We start from the raw sequence: 17,179 nt of genomic DNA, 5'->3' as shown, positions 1-17,179 counted from the left end.
GTCACTTTGTGTCTTATCTGATGTACATTACTGTTGCCAAGTTTGAATATCATTACTCCCATATTTTCAGAGATATTCTCAATTTTGTAATTTATTACAGTCGTTTGCAATGTTTGTGACATCAATTTTATGACAAAAACTTGAATATCTCTGGAACAAATGAAAGTATTCCAACATAGAAAACACCATTCTTCGTCAATTTGAAAGATGTTTAAAATAAGCAAAGATATTTTTTACTTCATAGGCCCATTAAAATCACAGTGTATGAATGCAGTTTATTACACATGCAAAACACATATAAAGTCTGAAAGTGCGAAACTCCCTCTGCTGCATATTATTTAGCTGTGTACACACACATTGCGTTCTTAAACAGTAATACTGAGTCTTTGATGTCAATTTCTCCTCGATCCAGCTCTCTCAAGATTTTAAAGTCGACATCTTGGCGGTCCAATAATTCCAGTTAAAACAGGGCTCAAAATTAACAAAAAAATACAGGCACAAAATTGCAACAAGACACAAAAAGTTAGTTGCGATTTCACAAATTTTAGTCGCAAATTGCCGTGCTGCATTGTGTTGTCAGCCGTTTAGGAAAACAAAATATGAGTCTGTAATACTGAAAACCCAAATTGCTACTTGTGTGTAAAAAAAAACCCTGAAAATGCCAATCGCAGCGATTATGCTACAATTATGCTATCTTCAGATTGAGAGAAAATGCACAGTGATAAACAAAATAATTTTGCCATTTCTTTATTTAGTTTACATGTAGCAAAAGTAGCAGCAAAGTGGCAACTGCTAACCTTTTTGTTTTGAAAGAGTGAAGATGAAAACAAGTCGCAAATTTGCAATCTCTCCAGATAATTTCGTCGCAGAGGAGAAAAATTCAGTTGCAAATGTGACTGTATTGGTCGCAATTTGGAGCCACGTGAAATAAATTAAATCAAAGGTTAAGCCTTCAGTCACTTAGTGTTAAGTTAACATAGTTTTGAAATACAAAGCAAAAGGAGCTCTAGTTGATTTTTTGGTTAAGTAGAGGTGAATAGTAATATTGATCAGCTATCAATGCCAGCCCTTGATTTAAATTCTTCAATTGCAACAACAAAAGCATTTTTGGGACAGAATAAAGTTATCATCATAGAATTGGTAAAATATATGCATGTAGTAATTTCACCCAGACGATTAAATTCCATGGAGGTATTAGTATATGTAATTGCATGGGCCTGAGGGCAATAGACCATTTTACAGTTGTAGCTAAGTTACCTGGCCCTAAGAATGGAGGCAAGGCTGCAATGGACCCCGTTTTCATACAAACCTTCATGATTTTGTATTGTTAATACCGACTAATTAGAATTACAGCAACACAATTTACATGATAAAAGCTGTGGGGGCTGTATCAATACAAGGTCATCGGCAGCCTCACAGCCATTCATAGGTTAGGACACTGAGCAAACAACAGGATTAATTTCACTCGTCTAAAGTTTCAAAAATTTCACAAAATTCGAGACAAGGGCAATTTGAAAAACTCTGAAAAGACAAGTGCAATTAATCCCTAATAACTATTGTACAGGGGCACAAATTGCAGTTACATTTTTATCACATAAGGGAAAAATTATTGAGGGAAGCCTGCTCAATGCCACGACAAAAAAATTACAATGAACTGAACATGCGTACATTCGGTTAAAGTTCAATTCCATAAATTGTTGCTGACAGCAGAGATAGCGCTTAAAATGTATTTTATATGTGGACAAAAAGCAGTTTAATCAGAGTCAGAATAAGCAGGAAGATTCTCTTGTAACTTCACTTGCTCTGGATAAGCAACTGTTAACCAATCAGGATCAAGTAATCATGTGATTAAGATGAAATACCCTCTGTCTCAAACAAACCCTAACCCTAACCATATGTGATAAATACTGTAATATCATGGGTGACAACTCCTTAATTTAGGCGCGAAATTTCAGCGTTAATTTATAATTTCACATGTGAAATTACAAAATTGCCATGGTAACATCTCTTGTATCTCGATCAGAGCCAAGATGGCGTCTAGATTTAAGACAGTGACCACTGAAGAATTTGAAGTTACGAAAATTAAAAGAAGCGGCAGAAAATTTAAATACGTGAAAGAGCACAATCAACTGGGTGAGAGTTTTTGAGAGGTGGTGTGACGAAAATAGCCTTGAGAAAAACCTGGAGATGATTCTTCCCAAGCAGTTGGATAAAGTAGTCGAGCGATTTTACAATTACGGTTGTGAGCGTAATTTGTCACCCACGACATTAAAAGGTAATCAAATGGTTTTCTAGTGAAATTAGGAAATAATTTCACTTGCGTTTTGTCAAAATTCTGATAATTTAAATTATCAGAATTTTGACAAAACGTGCGTGAAATTATTTCCTAATTTCACTCGTCACCATTTGATTACACATACTTATACAATCTAATTATACATTAGTGCCATTCCCGCATTGGGTTGGATCATAGGCGTATGAGCTGGGGTGGGGGCAAAAATATAAAAAAGAGCACTTGTGAAAGTATAAAAATATTACTTGTGTAACTTAAAAGATATTAAAGTCCTTGTTTTGAAATAAGTCCTTGCGGTGGATCTTAACACATTTGAATTGCTCGGCTGCTGATCTGTTGATCGCAAACCACCTGTTTGAAATGATCCCAAAATTCTCGAAGGTGGCGTCTATTCTGGCCGCAATTCCAGCAACATCATGTTCAGTGGACTTTGGAGACTTAAGACATATCTTCGCAGCACGATGGGGCAGAGTAGATTGAATAGCCTCACCATCATTTGAATTGAACGCGCCTATGGCAATAGAGTCATAGCAAACGGTATTGACAAAATAATTGACACTTTTGGACAACACCATGGAAGAAATAGCGCCTTTTTTTAATAAGCTTTTTTGCTAGTTTAAATACTAGATGGAGTAGACTAATACAGAGTATGTGAGGTTCTAAGTTTTTATTAGTGGACCTACATAGATTATATGAGGTTCTAAAAGCTCTATGTTTCGAATACGTACAGTTTTATGACTTTTAAGGATTGTAAACGAATGTTACTTTCATACATTTTGAGGGAGTAAAAAACGGATTTTAACAATCAAGCATTCGGGCACTGTGTAATTTTGTCGGGCAAAAAAGACACCGCCCCCCCAAGTCGGATCGTGCCCGTACGCCTATGGGTTGGATGCAGTCACACGTTATTTTGCCGTGAGATTTTGAACATTTCCTGGGGATTTGGAAAGAAAAAGATACTCTTTCAAATGAAAGAGTCTTGTTTCAAGATTTGGGCTTACGCGTGAAACGAATGTGAGCACGGAAAACGAAAACCTGGAAAACAAAGATAGAATAAGCTTACCTAGAAACCCCCCTTCCAAGAAAGTAACATATGAAACATTAAATGACAAAACACTTAAATTTCTGTTGTTTTTAATACCATGACCAGACGCCTTTGATCCATAAAAATTGTTAATTTATAGCTGACTTTCGTCCATGTTCTTCTTAAAAACAAGCTTATTTTGACACATTTTCCTTTCAACATGCAGGTCCTCCAGCATTGTCACTACTTTTCTAAACGACCAATATAACTGTAACATATCACACGTGTAAGATCAAGAGGGGTGAATACATTTCTGAGAATTGACCTACCTTGAACTATGCGATGAGAGCATTGCAAGCTCCTCCAAAAAGGCAATGATCGTAGCAAAGTCATTTCGCAACGGCCGCGCTAAATTAGTCTGCAGAGCATTAATGTGATGCAATCACAGGTCACATGGCTCGGAGGTCACGTAACAACGTGTAGTTGGATACCTTTTTTCATCACGGTGCGTGGCATATTTATCAAGTAAATGATCGCCCTTTGTGCTTTCACAGACAGCGTCTTGGTCACAAAAATGTCGGCAATTTTTTTTAGTAAATGCAAACGAATAGACCTGCTGAGTTACCAGGCCCTTTGAATAAAAGCGAGGCTGGAGGTGACAATCAACGTTCTTGTGTGAAATGGTAACGAGGATGCCTATGGCAGCAAATGGCTTGAATGTTGTCACAGTCAGATATGGAAATTAGCCACATGCTTGTCACAAAGCTATTGGTTTGATACTGTCATGTCGGATATGTAGAAAGGGCAAATACAGTGCAAACATGTCACGTAGAAAAGCCAAACACCACGACATCACATGGGGATAACGTAATGTACAGATCTATTGGTCAAAGTGTTAGAAACCAGTCTAGCCCTGAATCTCACTGACTTTCCGTTTCTCCAAGAAACGTGACCAAATACGAGTGTGTACCATCAACTTTTGCTTTGCAATCTAATTAGTGAGTTGCCATAGACAATCAGTCAGTATATAAGTGGCATTTCTTTTCGTTTTTTTCCGTGTTGGAAAAATGGAAAAGTTGCACAATAGGAGGCGCTTACCATTGCGCCAAATAATCCGGATAGAAGTCAGCAAATGACCAATCACAGAGTGCGTAAGATTCTACCCTATCAGACAGGGGTACAGAAATCCCTGTAAAAGAACAAGCTTTTGGGAGCCGTTACGTAGACGGACTATATCTAGGTTTCGAGTTTGCTAGGTTTCCAGGTTTTCTAGGTTTCCATGGACTGGGGGTCAGTGTTTTGTCCAACACCTTATGGAGACGCCAAGTTGGCCAACCAATATGGCGGCTGGTAATCAACAAAACATCTCAAGTTCACTTTGTGATCAAAGCGCTTACTTTTCGCTCGTGAGATAAAATACATCTGTATGAACACCTCTCCTAATGTACTTGAAAGGCCCAAACTGCTGGGATTCATAGGGACAGACATTTTTTTCAACCAAAAAGCTTTGTATCATGGTCTTACGCAAGGTGACGATTCGGATTTTCAAAATGCTGTATTTTCGAAACGAAAGAAGTCACGGAACTGGAAAATAAAACTTCTGGGTCATCTTCAACCTCCTTAATATAAAAATTCAGAAGACCTTGCGATTTTGATTTTAGAATTTGATGGCGTCACTGTGAAAACCATGTATTGCTTTCTTCCTTCTCTCGCGTGGGGTCCAGAAGGAAGTGTAGTTGGGGGTCCAGTTTGGGGTCCACGTTTTGTACCGTCCCTGCTCAAGACCCATTAAAATTTTCCATTCCACGCACGAACCGGCGTTAAGTTACCGCAAGCATAATTGAACATCTCCCTTCCCCTCGGCAGCATTTCTACCATTTAGGTAAACTAGTTTTAAGCTTACTTCACCCAAACCCCCCCCCCCCCCCCGGAGATCTATTTTTGTCTATAAAAATGCTGACATGATAAGCCGCTCACAAGATCTAGCTGGGGCATTCCTTTGATATGCCCATCAAAAAAGACGGTAAAGTTAAACTGGGTGGATTTTAAGACAACTCTCCTATCCACCTCCCAGAAACAGATCCACCAGAAAACCATCAGCCAGTGGGAAGAAATCCTTACCGTGGCTCAATACACGTAAAAAGCGCCTCATTCGCCAGAAGCAGCGACAGTACAAAACAGCTCGACGCACCAAAAGTGATCATGATTGGCATAAGTTTAGACAAGTACGCAAAACAGTTCACAAGGAACTCAAAATTAATGATGAAATGATATATGAAATGGATCATGTATGAACTGTGGATATGAAATCATGTGAAGCTATTTTTGCAATTGCGTAGAGAAGCCTGAAAAATTCAGGACTTCAACGGGGTTTGAACCCGTGACCTCGCGATACCGGTGCGACGCTCTAACCAACTGAGCTATGAAGCAACTCACGTTGGGAGCTGGTCATGAGCTAATGGATTTGTGGGTTCTAATGTTCCCGTGAGGAATGAATCAATGATGAAATGATATAATGTTTCCTCACGGGAACATTAGAACCCACAAATGACCAGCTCCCAACGTCATTGGCTTCATAGCTCAGTTCGTTTGAGCGTCACACCGGTATTGCGAGGTCACGAGTTCAAACCCCGTTGAAGTCCTGAATTTTTCAGGCTTCTCTACGCAATTGCAAAAATTGCGTTCATAACTGAGAAGATCATAGCTTCACTTGAACTCGAAATTGGCCACCAAGAATTACGTCAACGACCTCTTTGACTTTGATGAGTCCGACAATAGCACTACTCTTGGAATCCGCAAACCACAAATGACCAAGAGAATTAGGTGTTTTTGGTAGTATATCGAAAAACGAATAACAAAGCAGGAAGGACCCAAAAGAGCGAAAACGAAGCACCCCAGGTCGAAAACGACGCACTCACAACTCGAAGAAAACGAAGCACCCTACCCTATTTTTTACTGGAAGATCGTTTTGAACAGAGGCAAAAACCAAATTTTTTATTGTTGAGGCAGGCATGGTAAACATGTTACATAAAGTAAAACAAACAGTGAACCAATGTTAATTGGATTCTAAAAATAGAGGTAAATAGCCAGGCCCTTGAAATTTTTACGCAAACTGCGTATTGAAAACTGCCTTTTGGTTTTGAGGGGGAGAGAATCCAAAGGTATCTCCAAAATTTGGGCTTGTGTGTGCTGCATAGGAGTCAAACTTTCATTTTGTCTGGAACTGTAAATATGCAAAAGAATACGATTCAGCCCCGTCGAGTAAAAATAGTAGCGGCAAGAGGGACAAATCAATGATAAGAAACTGAATTAGGAACAGAACGCTCCGTTATAGTGAAAAGTTGATTTTTATTCTAATCAACAATGGAACATTTGGTCTATGACTCTGTTCAAAGTAATCTTCCAATGGAAAATGGGGTGCTTCGCGCATCGATTACTGGCGTTTTTGGCGCTATTGAAAGATCAATCTGGAATTCTTCTCCTTAGAGCAATATCGATCCAGTGGAAAAGGCTAACATCTTAAATGACCACTACGACAGTGTCTTCACGACAGGAAGTCCCATCCTACCGATTTTAGACAACAGTGATATTCCGGATATGCCAAGCTTCGTCATAAACGTAGATGGAGTAAGAAAACTACTACAAAGAGTCTTGAGAGTAGCTGCCCCAGTCGTAGCACCGTTCTTGAGTTTCGTCTTTCAACAATCAATTTACCTTGGTTCTGTATCAAGCAACTGCAAGCAATGCGGCAAACATCATAGCGATCGACAAGAAGGCCGGCTGCAAATTAACGACCGATATCTCTCACCTCAGTTTCATGTAAGTTACTCTTGGGCAGTGGCTAGACCTTGCTTGGAGCCGGTCTAGAATGGAGAAGTAAGGCTCCTCCTTCCCTCCACTAGTCTGTGTGTACACCTTGGGTAAGTGTTAGCACACCCTTGGCCTCCCTTGGCCGGGGATACGGCCTTCGTGCACCCCCAGCCGGATCTGACTTGTCAACCTGGCGTCTTATCCGATAACTGGCAGTCCTGCAAGTCAACTCCACTGCAGCTCTGGTATCAGACAGTGCGGCTGTTTGTTAATCCGGCGAAAAAGCAAGGAGTATTTTCTGCGACCGTGTCAGCCCCGCTGTCCCGTCAAAATACAGGGAATACTCGCCAAGGGACACTATCGTGTGCCGTTTAGAGCCGTCATTTTCAGGCACAGCCTTACAATTTATGAAATGAGTTTTCAAGGAGTTACAGGAAATGCTACTGCGTCCGAGGCAACCGACGCCCCACGATCTATGGCAGTGTTGGAAAATATGCAAAGTCCATAGGGCGCGGAACGTCCGCACTTCCACTGACAGCGACACAAGTAGAACGTGCCACGGCAATCATCTGCAGAGAACTTGAGAAAGCAGGCATAGATGAATGTGCATTGAGGGAAGTTAGACGAACAGGTACGGGTAACATCAAGGAGAGAAGTCATACCATCGTCTGGAGCGGTGGCGAAAAGGGGACGACTGGTGTTGGCTTTGCCATCTCCAATAAATTTGGCCATATAAACCCAGTTTCTGTAAACAAATGATTAATAACGGCTCGGATTCCACTCAAGAAAAACACTTATCTCACCCTAATTAACGTCTATTCTCCCACCATGCAGCGATCATCAGTTGAAAAAAGAGAGCTTTTATAAGAAGCTCGGTGAATGTATTGTTAAAGCTAAAGGGGACAGTATTATTGTTCTCGGTGGTTTCAACGCTCGCGTTGGAAAAGATTGGCAGTCTTGGCCGACTGCTATAGGAAAGTATGGAGTAGGAAAAATTAATTCTAATGGATTTATGCTGCTGGAATTCTGCGACATATTCCGAGTTAACAAACCACTTCAAGAATACCCTGGGCTGTAGCCAGAAAAAAAATTGTGACTGAGGCAATGTCCATAGTTAAACACTGGCACCAAATAGGCCAGGAAGTTTATCAACGTCACAAAGATCAATCCTAAAGCAGACTGTTTCATTGATCACAAACCTCTCGCATGCAAATGTTCAATCATCTTCAGGAAGATGAGAAGAGGGAGGGACGAAACTACCACTGAAATTAGACACCACAATGAATGCTGAGAGGAAAGAGATCATGGAGAGGTTTCTTGATGAACTTGAACAGTGTCCAATCATCAGTTTGATGAACCCATTAAAATGGAAGTGGTCAAGACAGCTTTTAAGAACACCAAGCTTACAAAGAGTCCGGGTCCAGATGGTAGATTACCTGAGGTCCTTGTTCATGGTGGACGTATTCTGTTATCATTCCTGCTCACCATCTTCAATCTGTTTTGGACATCAGCAAAGTTGCCATCAGACCTGATTGACGCCATCATCTGCATCCTATTCAAAAAGGGCGACCGCAGTGATTGCGGCAACTACCGCGGAATGTCGTTGCTTAGTGTGGTAGGGAAGATATTTGCTGATGTACTACTGCAACACCTTCAGCCGCTAGCAGAGTTAGTTTACCCTGAATCTCAGTCTGGCTACACAAGCGGCAGAAGCACGGCTGACGGTATCTTCATCTTGCGTGAAATGATAGAGAAGTGTAGATAACAACGGCAGAACTTGTACATCGCCTTTATTGCCTTCAAGGCCTTTCATTGTGTAAATCGGGAGCTTCGTTTCACGATCCTAGGAAAGCTTCAATATCCCGTCAATTTTGTCAAAGTCATCGAGACACTGTATTCTGGAGTGCATGCTAGACTGTGTGTAGACGGTGAACTCTCTAAACCAATAGAGTAAAACAGTGGCGTTAAGCAAGGGTGCAAGCTAGCTCCCACTGTGTTTGGGACATATACTGCGATCATGCTCTATCTTGCCTTTAAGAACAATAGTCCACATTACAGTATCATGGTTCGTTTCAGATATGACGGTGACCTATTTGATCACAGGCGCTTTAATCAAGAACAAGGCACTCACCAAATATATACGAAAAGCCCAGTATGCAAATGATATTGCCATTTTTACCAACGATGGTACAGCATTACTAGCATCTGCTATCTGCCTACAGCAACATTTCAAAGAAAATGGGTTTCAGAAAACCATGAGTGTTGGTGAGCAGGTTGATTTCTTTGTTGATGAACACAAGTTGAAGAGAGAGGAGCGCTCCAAACGTCTCTTAAGTTATGTCACCAAAGACTTTAATTTAGATGAACAGTTAACAGCACGGATTCAGGCTGCATCATGTGCGATGGGGTAGGGTTTTCAACAGCAGATACCTGACAGTTGCTACAAAGCTTAAGGTATACAATCAATGCATCACCCCGCCAATGATGTATGGCAGCGAGACCTGGACCCTATACCGTCATCATATCAAGCTTCTCACACCAGTCCAGCAAAGGCACTTGAGATCCATTCTTAAGATCAGATGGGATCATTACATCACAAACGATGAGGTACCGGATCGCGCTGAGATAATTCTTATCAGGAACAAACTACGTTGGATAGGCCATGTTGCGCGTATGCCAGACGAGCGGCCGGTAAAGGCACTTCTCTATGGGAACTGACAGAGGGTTTAAGAAGAGCCGGTCGACCTCTTCTTAGGTATAAGGACACCATAAAGGACATCCTCAAGCGTGGGGTGCACTAAATACGTGGAGAGCGATAGTAGGAGACCGGCTGGCCTGGCGGAAGGTTTACAACTGACGCCTGCGGCAAGATAGAGAAAGACAGGCGGCAGAGCAACATAGAAAAAAGGGCCAAACGCCACGAGAGAAGCATCGCTAAATGTTGTAACTCTTCATCATCGATTTGTTGCCTATAACCCGTGTCGGATTATTGGCGTAATATTACTCGAACACATAATTTTCTATCAATTATGTCACATTTAGACGGCCACAAAATTCGGGTAGACTATCAACATGGATTGAGGAAAAACCGGTCATGTCAGACTCACCTTATCAATGCAATCTAAGAGCTAATTCGCTCTCTCAATGACAGAAACCAAACAAACATAGTTAGTCTGGGTTTCTCCAAAGCTTTCCAGTCGGTTGCACACAATCGCCCACTTTTAAAGCTGAATTATGATGGTATCCGCTGCCACTAACCTAGCATGGATACAGTCCTGGCTAACAAACAGAACCCAGCAAGTAATCCTGGAAGGAAAACACAGGCACAGATCAACCATTCCCCAACTTGAGTTACAGTACTGGGAGCCCTCTGTTTCCTGTTGTATATAAATGACATTGGAAGCAGCGTATATCACATGCAGTGTTTCACAACACGTCTAAAGAAAAGAAGATCCGATAAGCTGCTTGCCGACGACACCCTTTTATATGGCCTCGTTCACAATAACCAAGACGCCCCAAGAAGACCCTACTTTGTTCTAAGGATTCATCGGTTAAGGCATTCAATCATGTGTAACTATACAATTTGTCACACCCATATCTTGGTGTCACTAGACTTACGGAAACGTTAAATTAGAAAGTGCACGTTACGAATGTTAAAAACAAAGCAAACGATGCTCTGGGCTTTGCAATCGTGCCCAGAAGGAATGACAAGCCGCACTTACACCTCCCTTGTTAGACCAACACTTGAATATGCCAGGGCAGCCTGGGATCCTTACCAAAAATACCAAGTCGATAGTTGTGTGCAGGGATGGCACAGTAGTGAGAGCCCTCGCCTCCCACCAATGTGGCCCGGGTTTGATTCCCAGACCCGGCGTCGTGTGGGCTGAGTTTGTTGGTTCTCTACTCTGCCCCGAGAGGTTTTTCTCCGGGTACTCCGGTTTTCCCCTCTCCCCCAAAACCAACATTTGACTTTATTTGCGTTAATTGTTGATTTCAGTTTACGGTGTCCCCAATTAGTGCTCCAGCGCTGGATCGACTATACACCATATCTACTATACACTTTCCTTTCCTTTCGACTGTCTCGAAACGATTCAAAGACGTGCTGCTCGCTTTGCAACCAGAACGTATGGCACAAACGAGGGGTGTGTCACACGCCATTGACAAGTAAAATCGTCTGGCGTTAGACAGAGTAAAATATCAAGTCTGGCCGGTGTTGGCCGATTTGGACGTCAAAGGGTTAAAAATTAATTAATCATTTCATCATATCATTTTTGTATTTTAGTAATATTGTAATGTAGTGTTTTTAAGTAAGAAGATTGTAAATAATACGTTTTTCAGCTGGCTCAGCCGCTGCAATGTGATTTAATAATAAACTTTCAACTTCAACTTTCAACTCAATTCAACTTCAACTCATAATGACTATTAATTACTGGATTGCCAAACCCAGTCGGAATCTGGGTCTCATTTCGTGGTTTTTTTATTTTTAGTTTTCTATTTTTTTATATTTTTTTCGTGTCGGTAAAAGTCTTGCCTGTCACTCCCCTGCTAAGCGGTGCATAGAGTCTTCTGTGCGTATTTTGTTAGGTTTGTAGGGTAATGCGTAGATTTCTCTGGTGCACACAGGAGGACATTTAATTAACCTGCAATGGCGTCGAAAGTCATTGTAACGCCCATGGCGTTATATCCATATGGAGCTCAAGAATGGAACGTTAAGACAGGCGGTGAAACATTAAGAACTGGAATCTTAAAGGCGACGAATGATGGACTTCGACAGCAATCTTTCGCCCGTCGAGCCGAAATCAAAGTGAGCTGTACTTCTAATATTTCGCCAAGGTGGTGTTATGTACAACACTGAAACCAAATGGAAATTTCTCTGGTAACTTATGGGTTCAACAAAGACAGCCTGAAGAAATCGAACTCCTTAATTGGATCTGTGATCTGTCTGTCTCACAGTGTTTACTGAAGTCAAATCTAAGTTGTCTGGCAAGTAACATTTCTTTTGTACTCAACTCTGCAAAGATAAAAAAATTGGAAATGTGACAGTGAAAAATTATTTGAATGAAAGCTTGTTGTCTCTTTTGTGCTTTATTATTTACGGTCAAGGTTCTTTCGAAAAGGGTTTGATGTTAACTGTCCGCAATTTATTTAATTGCATATGCTTTGCGACACCGATTGTGTGCACGCAATTGAAATAGGAAGGGTTTTTTGCCTCTAATAGCAAATATGTTGTTTGTTTCAATAATTGTTTCGCTGGAAAAGATTTTTGTGAGATTTCCATGTTTTGTGAAATTTTGTCATGGTGTTTAATTTTCGAGCATAACAAATTTGCATATGTGTGTTGAAATATGATAAGGGGGGATTTTTGTTGTAATGCACTGTAAGCAGCGCATAAGTCACGAAAATAAACAGATCTGTTGGAAGCGTGTTTGAGTTTCAACAAAATGAGCGCCAAAATCGGCAAAAAGGTGTGACACTGATGAATAATAAATAAAGAAGCTGCTATTCCCAAAACGATGGAATTACCTGGTGATAAATAACCTTGTCTTGGAGAGTAAATTTTTGACTTTGTAGAAACAATGGTCAACCTCAAGAGTTGGGCGATTGTGATCTTTGTGTTTATTCGCACATTTATTGTCAAACTTTATAACACTTGAAAAAAAAAGAAAACTAACAAAAACAAAAACCCGGTATCTTGCCATCATTTGACACAGATGCTTCACTGTTTCGCGAGTAAACATGCCGCGGTAACTTGATCACGGCGCCCGCTGAATTCGATGTCACTTTCGATTTTGCGATTTATTTGTGCAGCCAAATGTAAAATAACAAAATTGAACGTAGCAAAACTCTCCCACAATGTTTGTCACTGATCGTAACTTTTTATATTCGCGGTTCAAGATTAATGTTGTTTTCATGTCGTAAATTTTATTGCTGATGGCAAAATATTTTATTCTCGATCAACCGTCCTGGAAACTTCCTTCTGCTCTTCCTAAAAACTGTGTATCAAAATTTATTAACTTTTGCATGAATATTTGTTTTGCATAAAGAAAGCTAACAAAATCTGTACCTTGCTTAGTTCGCATTTTTTAGGGTTAAAATAGAATTTTCGGTCCAATGCTTCTGTAAAACGAAGGGGTATATCTTTTTAGGTCACCCATCCGGATACTAACCCCGCCAGATAGGGTTTAACTTCAGTGAACTTTCGTATTACAAAGCTGTCTGATGCTCAGAGTGCACGCTTAAATGAAGTTGTGAGGGAACTTGAAAATGATCAACATGTCAGCCCAGAAGCCAATGTTTCTCGATTCCCTTTTATTTTCTTCAATCTTTCTGGGTTTAGTACTTTGCTAGTAACCACATGTCTTCTCAGGGGGGCTATTTACCCAAGATTTATACCATGGCACTACAACGATATACAATACCAAAACAATATCGTGCACTGTTAGAGCTACATATTACGCAAAGACAACTTGAATCTCCTGGAAGACAACACGCAGCTCAGTTGACAATATGGAATAAATCGCTGTGTTACTTCACTACCACACGTAAGCAATGCGTGTCTGTTTTTTCGAAAGATGACAGGAATTTCTTCTTTCTGACAAATGATTAATTAATAGGCCGGTAGCGAGGTTTTAACCTCAGAAAAGGATCTGTTTCGTCGTATGAACGTGTGAGCCAAAGGCCCTCTGCTGGTATGACTTCTGGGTGACCCCTCAAATGGTCTTAATGACCCCCGTGGACTTTTAATCATGATATTGACTTTAACAATTCTAAAATCATAGACAAAGCAAACAACCGGAGTAGAAAGACATTGGAGTCATGGCACACGGCAAAAACTGTTGGGGCAGACAATAATTCGTGCCCGCTCCCAAGACAATATCACATTCTCTTAAAGAAACACTAATTTTCTTAGCATTTTTAACATTCTTTCTACTACTGTACATGCTTTTATCCTTTAATTTATGCGAATTTTTCGTTATATTTAAATTTCTTTCGCTTTTAGGCTTCACACATTTTTATCCGTTGAAGGCAGCAGTTCAGTCTGTCGAAAGCTCATAGTTTTTTCAAAACTTTTTACCAGAGAACGATTTTACTTCTTTCTTAGCATGAATCCTGGTAATGGATCTTCAAGATATATATATTTTTTCACAATGTTTATTTCATTGTTTCTATGCTAATTTATACAAGTTCAATACAAAAAGAAAAAAACGGATATGTACATTAAGTCTTAGAATAAGTTTGTATTACATGTACATGTACACTGCCTTTTACAACACAATACATGCTTTGCCTTTCCTCATTCAAAAAAAAAAATTAACTTGGCTAGGGTTAAGTCGGTACTGTACATGTCATCTTGCCACTTTGCGACTTTGTTTTTGACTCTTCAATGCATCAAGCTCTTTGTCCATTACATTGCAGTCCGCAGCACTGGCCGCCATCTTAAAAAAAAAAAGGAAAAAAAAAGAAGACATGCTCCCTCACTTGGTTAAATATACATACATGTATGAGGATTCCACTGGAAAAGGCAAACTCTGTGCACCAGACTTTACCTCAGTGTATTGCCCATACCTGGTTCATTAAATGAAAGTTTAATATAGTGGACTAATTAATATTCCCTAAACCACATTACAGAATGATCAGTTTGGTACAGTGTACATTTTGATAGAGAGAACAAACTTACAAGTATTTGGACACATACTCACTACTGTGGTTTGCAAACTGGTATACAGTACAGCCAAATACCATGCTTCACTCTCATTCATGAATTGCACAATGCCATTCAAATTCCTCTGTAACTAAATTTTCATTTAAAACCAATAGGAGTGAAACAAAACACCTCATCTTGTTATACCATCCTTTGAATGTTAATGAGTCTGAAGAAATGAAGGTTACTGTCAAACAATAATGTAGCTTATTTTTAAAAGCCCCTTAGGACTTGTACACCCATAATCTAAAGGTATTGCTCCAAAACAAAAGGTACCGTAGATGCATTTCACTTATATTCTTCTTTAGTATAAATACACAGGTGATTATACAAAATCGCGCGCTCTCATTGGCTCGCTATCTTGGATTATCAGCCGATAATCACCTTGACGGACAAAATGGCTGCCAGAAGTTGTTTTGCCACTGTAAGTGAAGATGATTTCGTGTTGAAATGTTTTTTTTCTCCTTTTTGAAATAATCATCTGTGTATTTATACTAAAACAATTATTCGCCTCAGGCTCAGTGATTATCGGTGAATATTCACCGATAACCACTTCGCCTTCAGCAAACAATTGTTAATTATACCATGCCATAGAAAATACAGCCAATCGGGAATGCAGGAAAGCCATTGTACATTCATCAGTATTCCACTGAACCTTCCCCTTCAGTGCAATTCAATGGTATCACACCCAACCTTCCCATCGTGCCTTGCTGACCACTGTATTTTCTATGGCATGATATAAAATAGTTGTGCAACCCTTTCTCGTGGTATACCTTGAAATATCCCACTCGTCACTTGTATTTTCTTGGTATACACACTTGCCCTAAGGCTCATGTGTATACCAAGAAAATGCAAGTGACGAGTGGGATATTCCACAGTCACCTGAAAGCGTTGCATAACTAGGATGTATATAATTCCAGCCTCACCATGTCAAGCAAGACTTCAATCTTGTACTTTAAAAAGTTGTTTTCTTCTCTTAGCTGCATATTATGTTTCTGCAATCTGTTAACTTCCGCTCCATCTTTAGCACTTTTTGGTGAGCCTAGTTCTGATATAATTGTGACAAATATTAATCAGATCTTGGGAGGTTGAAAAAACAATTTAATTTTCCTGTATGCTGTAAATAAATTATTGTATTAATTATAGCGATATTTCTTGTTTACAAACATTGATGTCACATTTCTTCTGATATTCAAATTTGCCAACCACGGAACAAGACAATTCATTGTTTCAGCAGTCAATTAGGTCCTGGTGGGCATATTAACAACGATGGGTGACGTCACGAGAAACATCGCTATACTCAATTCGTGGGGGGGAGGGGGGGGGGTGGCAGACAAGGGAGGTCGCATTAATTAATTTAACCCATTGACACTGGACTGCCCCCATTAACGAGTAAAATCGTCTGGTGTTAGACAGCGTAAAATCTATTAAGTCCCACTCCTTCAAGCCAATGGGTTAAATGGGGTCATAGTTTTTGAGTGGATGTCAAAGCCCAAATAAGCAACGTTGCGAAAACTTTTCAACAAGTTGTAACATGTTGGTAAAGTCAGCTGAACAAGAGTACCGATGCTGGTTTTATGCGGACTCGAGACTAAGCATTTCCCGCTAGCAGGGAAGACTGAGCACCCCCAACAAACCCTTGTTTTCATGAAACCGCTTACCAGCAAACCTCCCCTAGGTAGATGTTATTTTGTCGCAACTTTAAAACAGTGGTGGTTTCCCATCGGTACCTGCTATCCACTCGCCATCTTGGAACATCAATTCGTGCTGTCCCAGTTTCAGTTTAACAAGAGCGTTGTTTACTGAATGTCCCACCTCACCAGTACCATTAAGGCTCAAATTTGACTTGCTTAAAGTTGCATTTCCTGCATCCAGTCTTCTTTTCGGCGGTTTGCTACTCCTTTTGAAAAATGGCATTGTTGTTGTCGTGCAGTTTCGCCCAGGAGACAATGGCCGTGGAAGACTGGTTTGACAAAGTTTTTATTTCCCAGAATACCTTACATTCATTTCCCTTTCAACATGGCCGACTTCGAAAGCGAACGCGTGGACAATGAAGATGAAATGGAAATAAATCTGAACGAAATTTCAAAAGAAGATGAATTCCAACAGTCTGCATTAACTCTGGAAAGTATCCTTATTAATATCATAGTGTTTCGATGGCCATTCATGTCTTACGCTTGTGATGTTATGAGGTTTAACTATTGATTACAGGTTTAATAGGGTTATTAAACCCTAATAAGTAGTTTCTTCGAAATACATTTTAAGATAAAAACTAGCGATAAAATTTTCCGACGTTTCGACCTCGCTGAGATCATTTTCAAGTTTGAAAAAAAGTGAATAAAACTTTGCC

At 40.1% G+C, this 17,179-nt stretch overlaps 3 protein-coding genes across 4 annotated transcripts in view; 1 reads left to right on the top strand and 2 right to left on the bottom strand.

Annotated features, from left to right (window-relative positions):
* LOC138028279 (4-aminobutyrate aminotransferase, mitochondrial-like) overlaps nucleotides 1-3,908 on the bottom strand; it is a 32,240-nt gene extending 28,332 nt beyond the window's left edge. Inside the window, exon 1 of one of the 2 annotated variants that reach the window (XM_068875756.1) lies at nucleotides 3,647-3,908. In XM_068875756.1, coding sequence (XP_068731857.1) covers nucleotides 3,647-3,710 — 64 coding nt within the window. In that variant the 5' untranslated portion in view covers nucleotides 3,711-3,908. The remainder of the gene's footprint in view (nucleotides 1-3,646) is intronic. The other variant, XM_068875757.1, reaches the window with a different exon arrangement.
* Nucleotides 3,909-12,734: 8,826 nt separating this feature from the next.
* LOC138028996 (protein chibby homolog 1-like) lies at nucleotides 12,735-16,769 on the bottom strand. The gene is made up of 3 exons (XM_068876653.1): nucleotides 16,560-16,769; nucleotides 15,756-15,877; nucleotides 12,735-14,563 (listed from the first exon to the last, which is right to left on the bottom strand). Exons 1-3 carry the CDS (start codon nucleotides 16,744-16,746, stop codon nucleotides 14,474-14,476), a joined length of 399 nt encoding a protein of 132 aa, XP_068732754.1. The 5' UTR covers nucleotides 16,747-16,769; the 3' UTR covers nucleotides 12,735-14,473.
* A 65-nt stretch (nucleotides 16,770-16,834) lies between these two features.
* LOC138028436 (signal recognition particle subunit SRP68-like) overlaps nucleotides 16,835-17,179 on the top strand; it is a 22,071-nt gene continuing 21,726 nt past the window's right edge. Inside the window, exon 1 of the mRNA XM_068875976.1 lies at nucleotides 16,835-16,957. Within this exon, the coding sequence (XP_068732077.1) occupies nucleotides 16,849-16,957 (109 nt within the window). The 5' untranslated portion in view covers nucleotides 16,835-16,848. The remainder of the gene's footprint in view (nucleotides 16,958-17,179) is intronic.

This window comes from Montipora capricornis, chromosome 13 (assembly GCF_036669925.1).
Source record: "Montipora capricornis isolate CH-2021 chromosome 13, ASM3666992v2, whole genome shotgun sequence".
Lineage (NCBI taxonomy): Eukaryota > Metazoa > Cnidaria > Anthozoa > Scleractinia > Acroporidae > Montipora > Montipora capricornis.
Note: the sequence above shows the minus strand (reverse complement) of the source record. Positions and strands in the feature narration are given on the sequence as shown.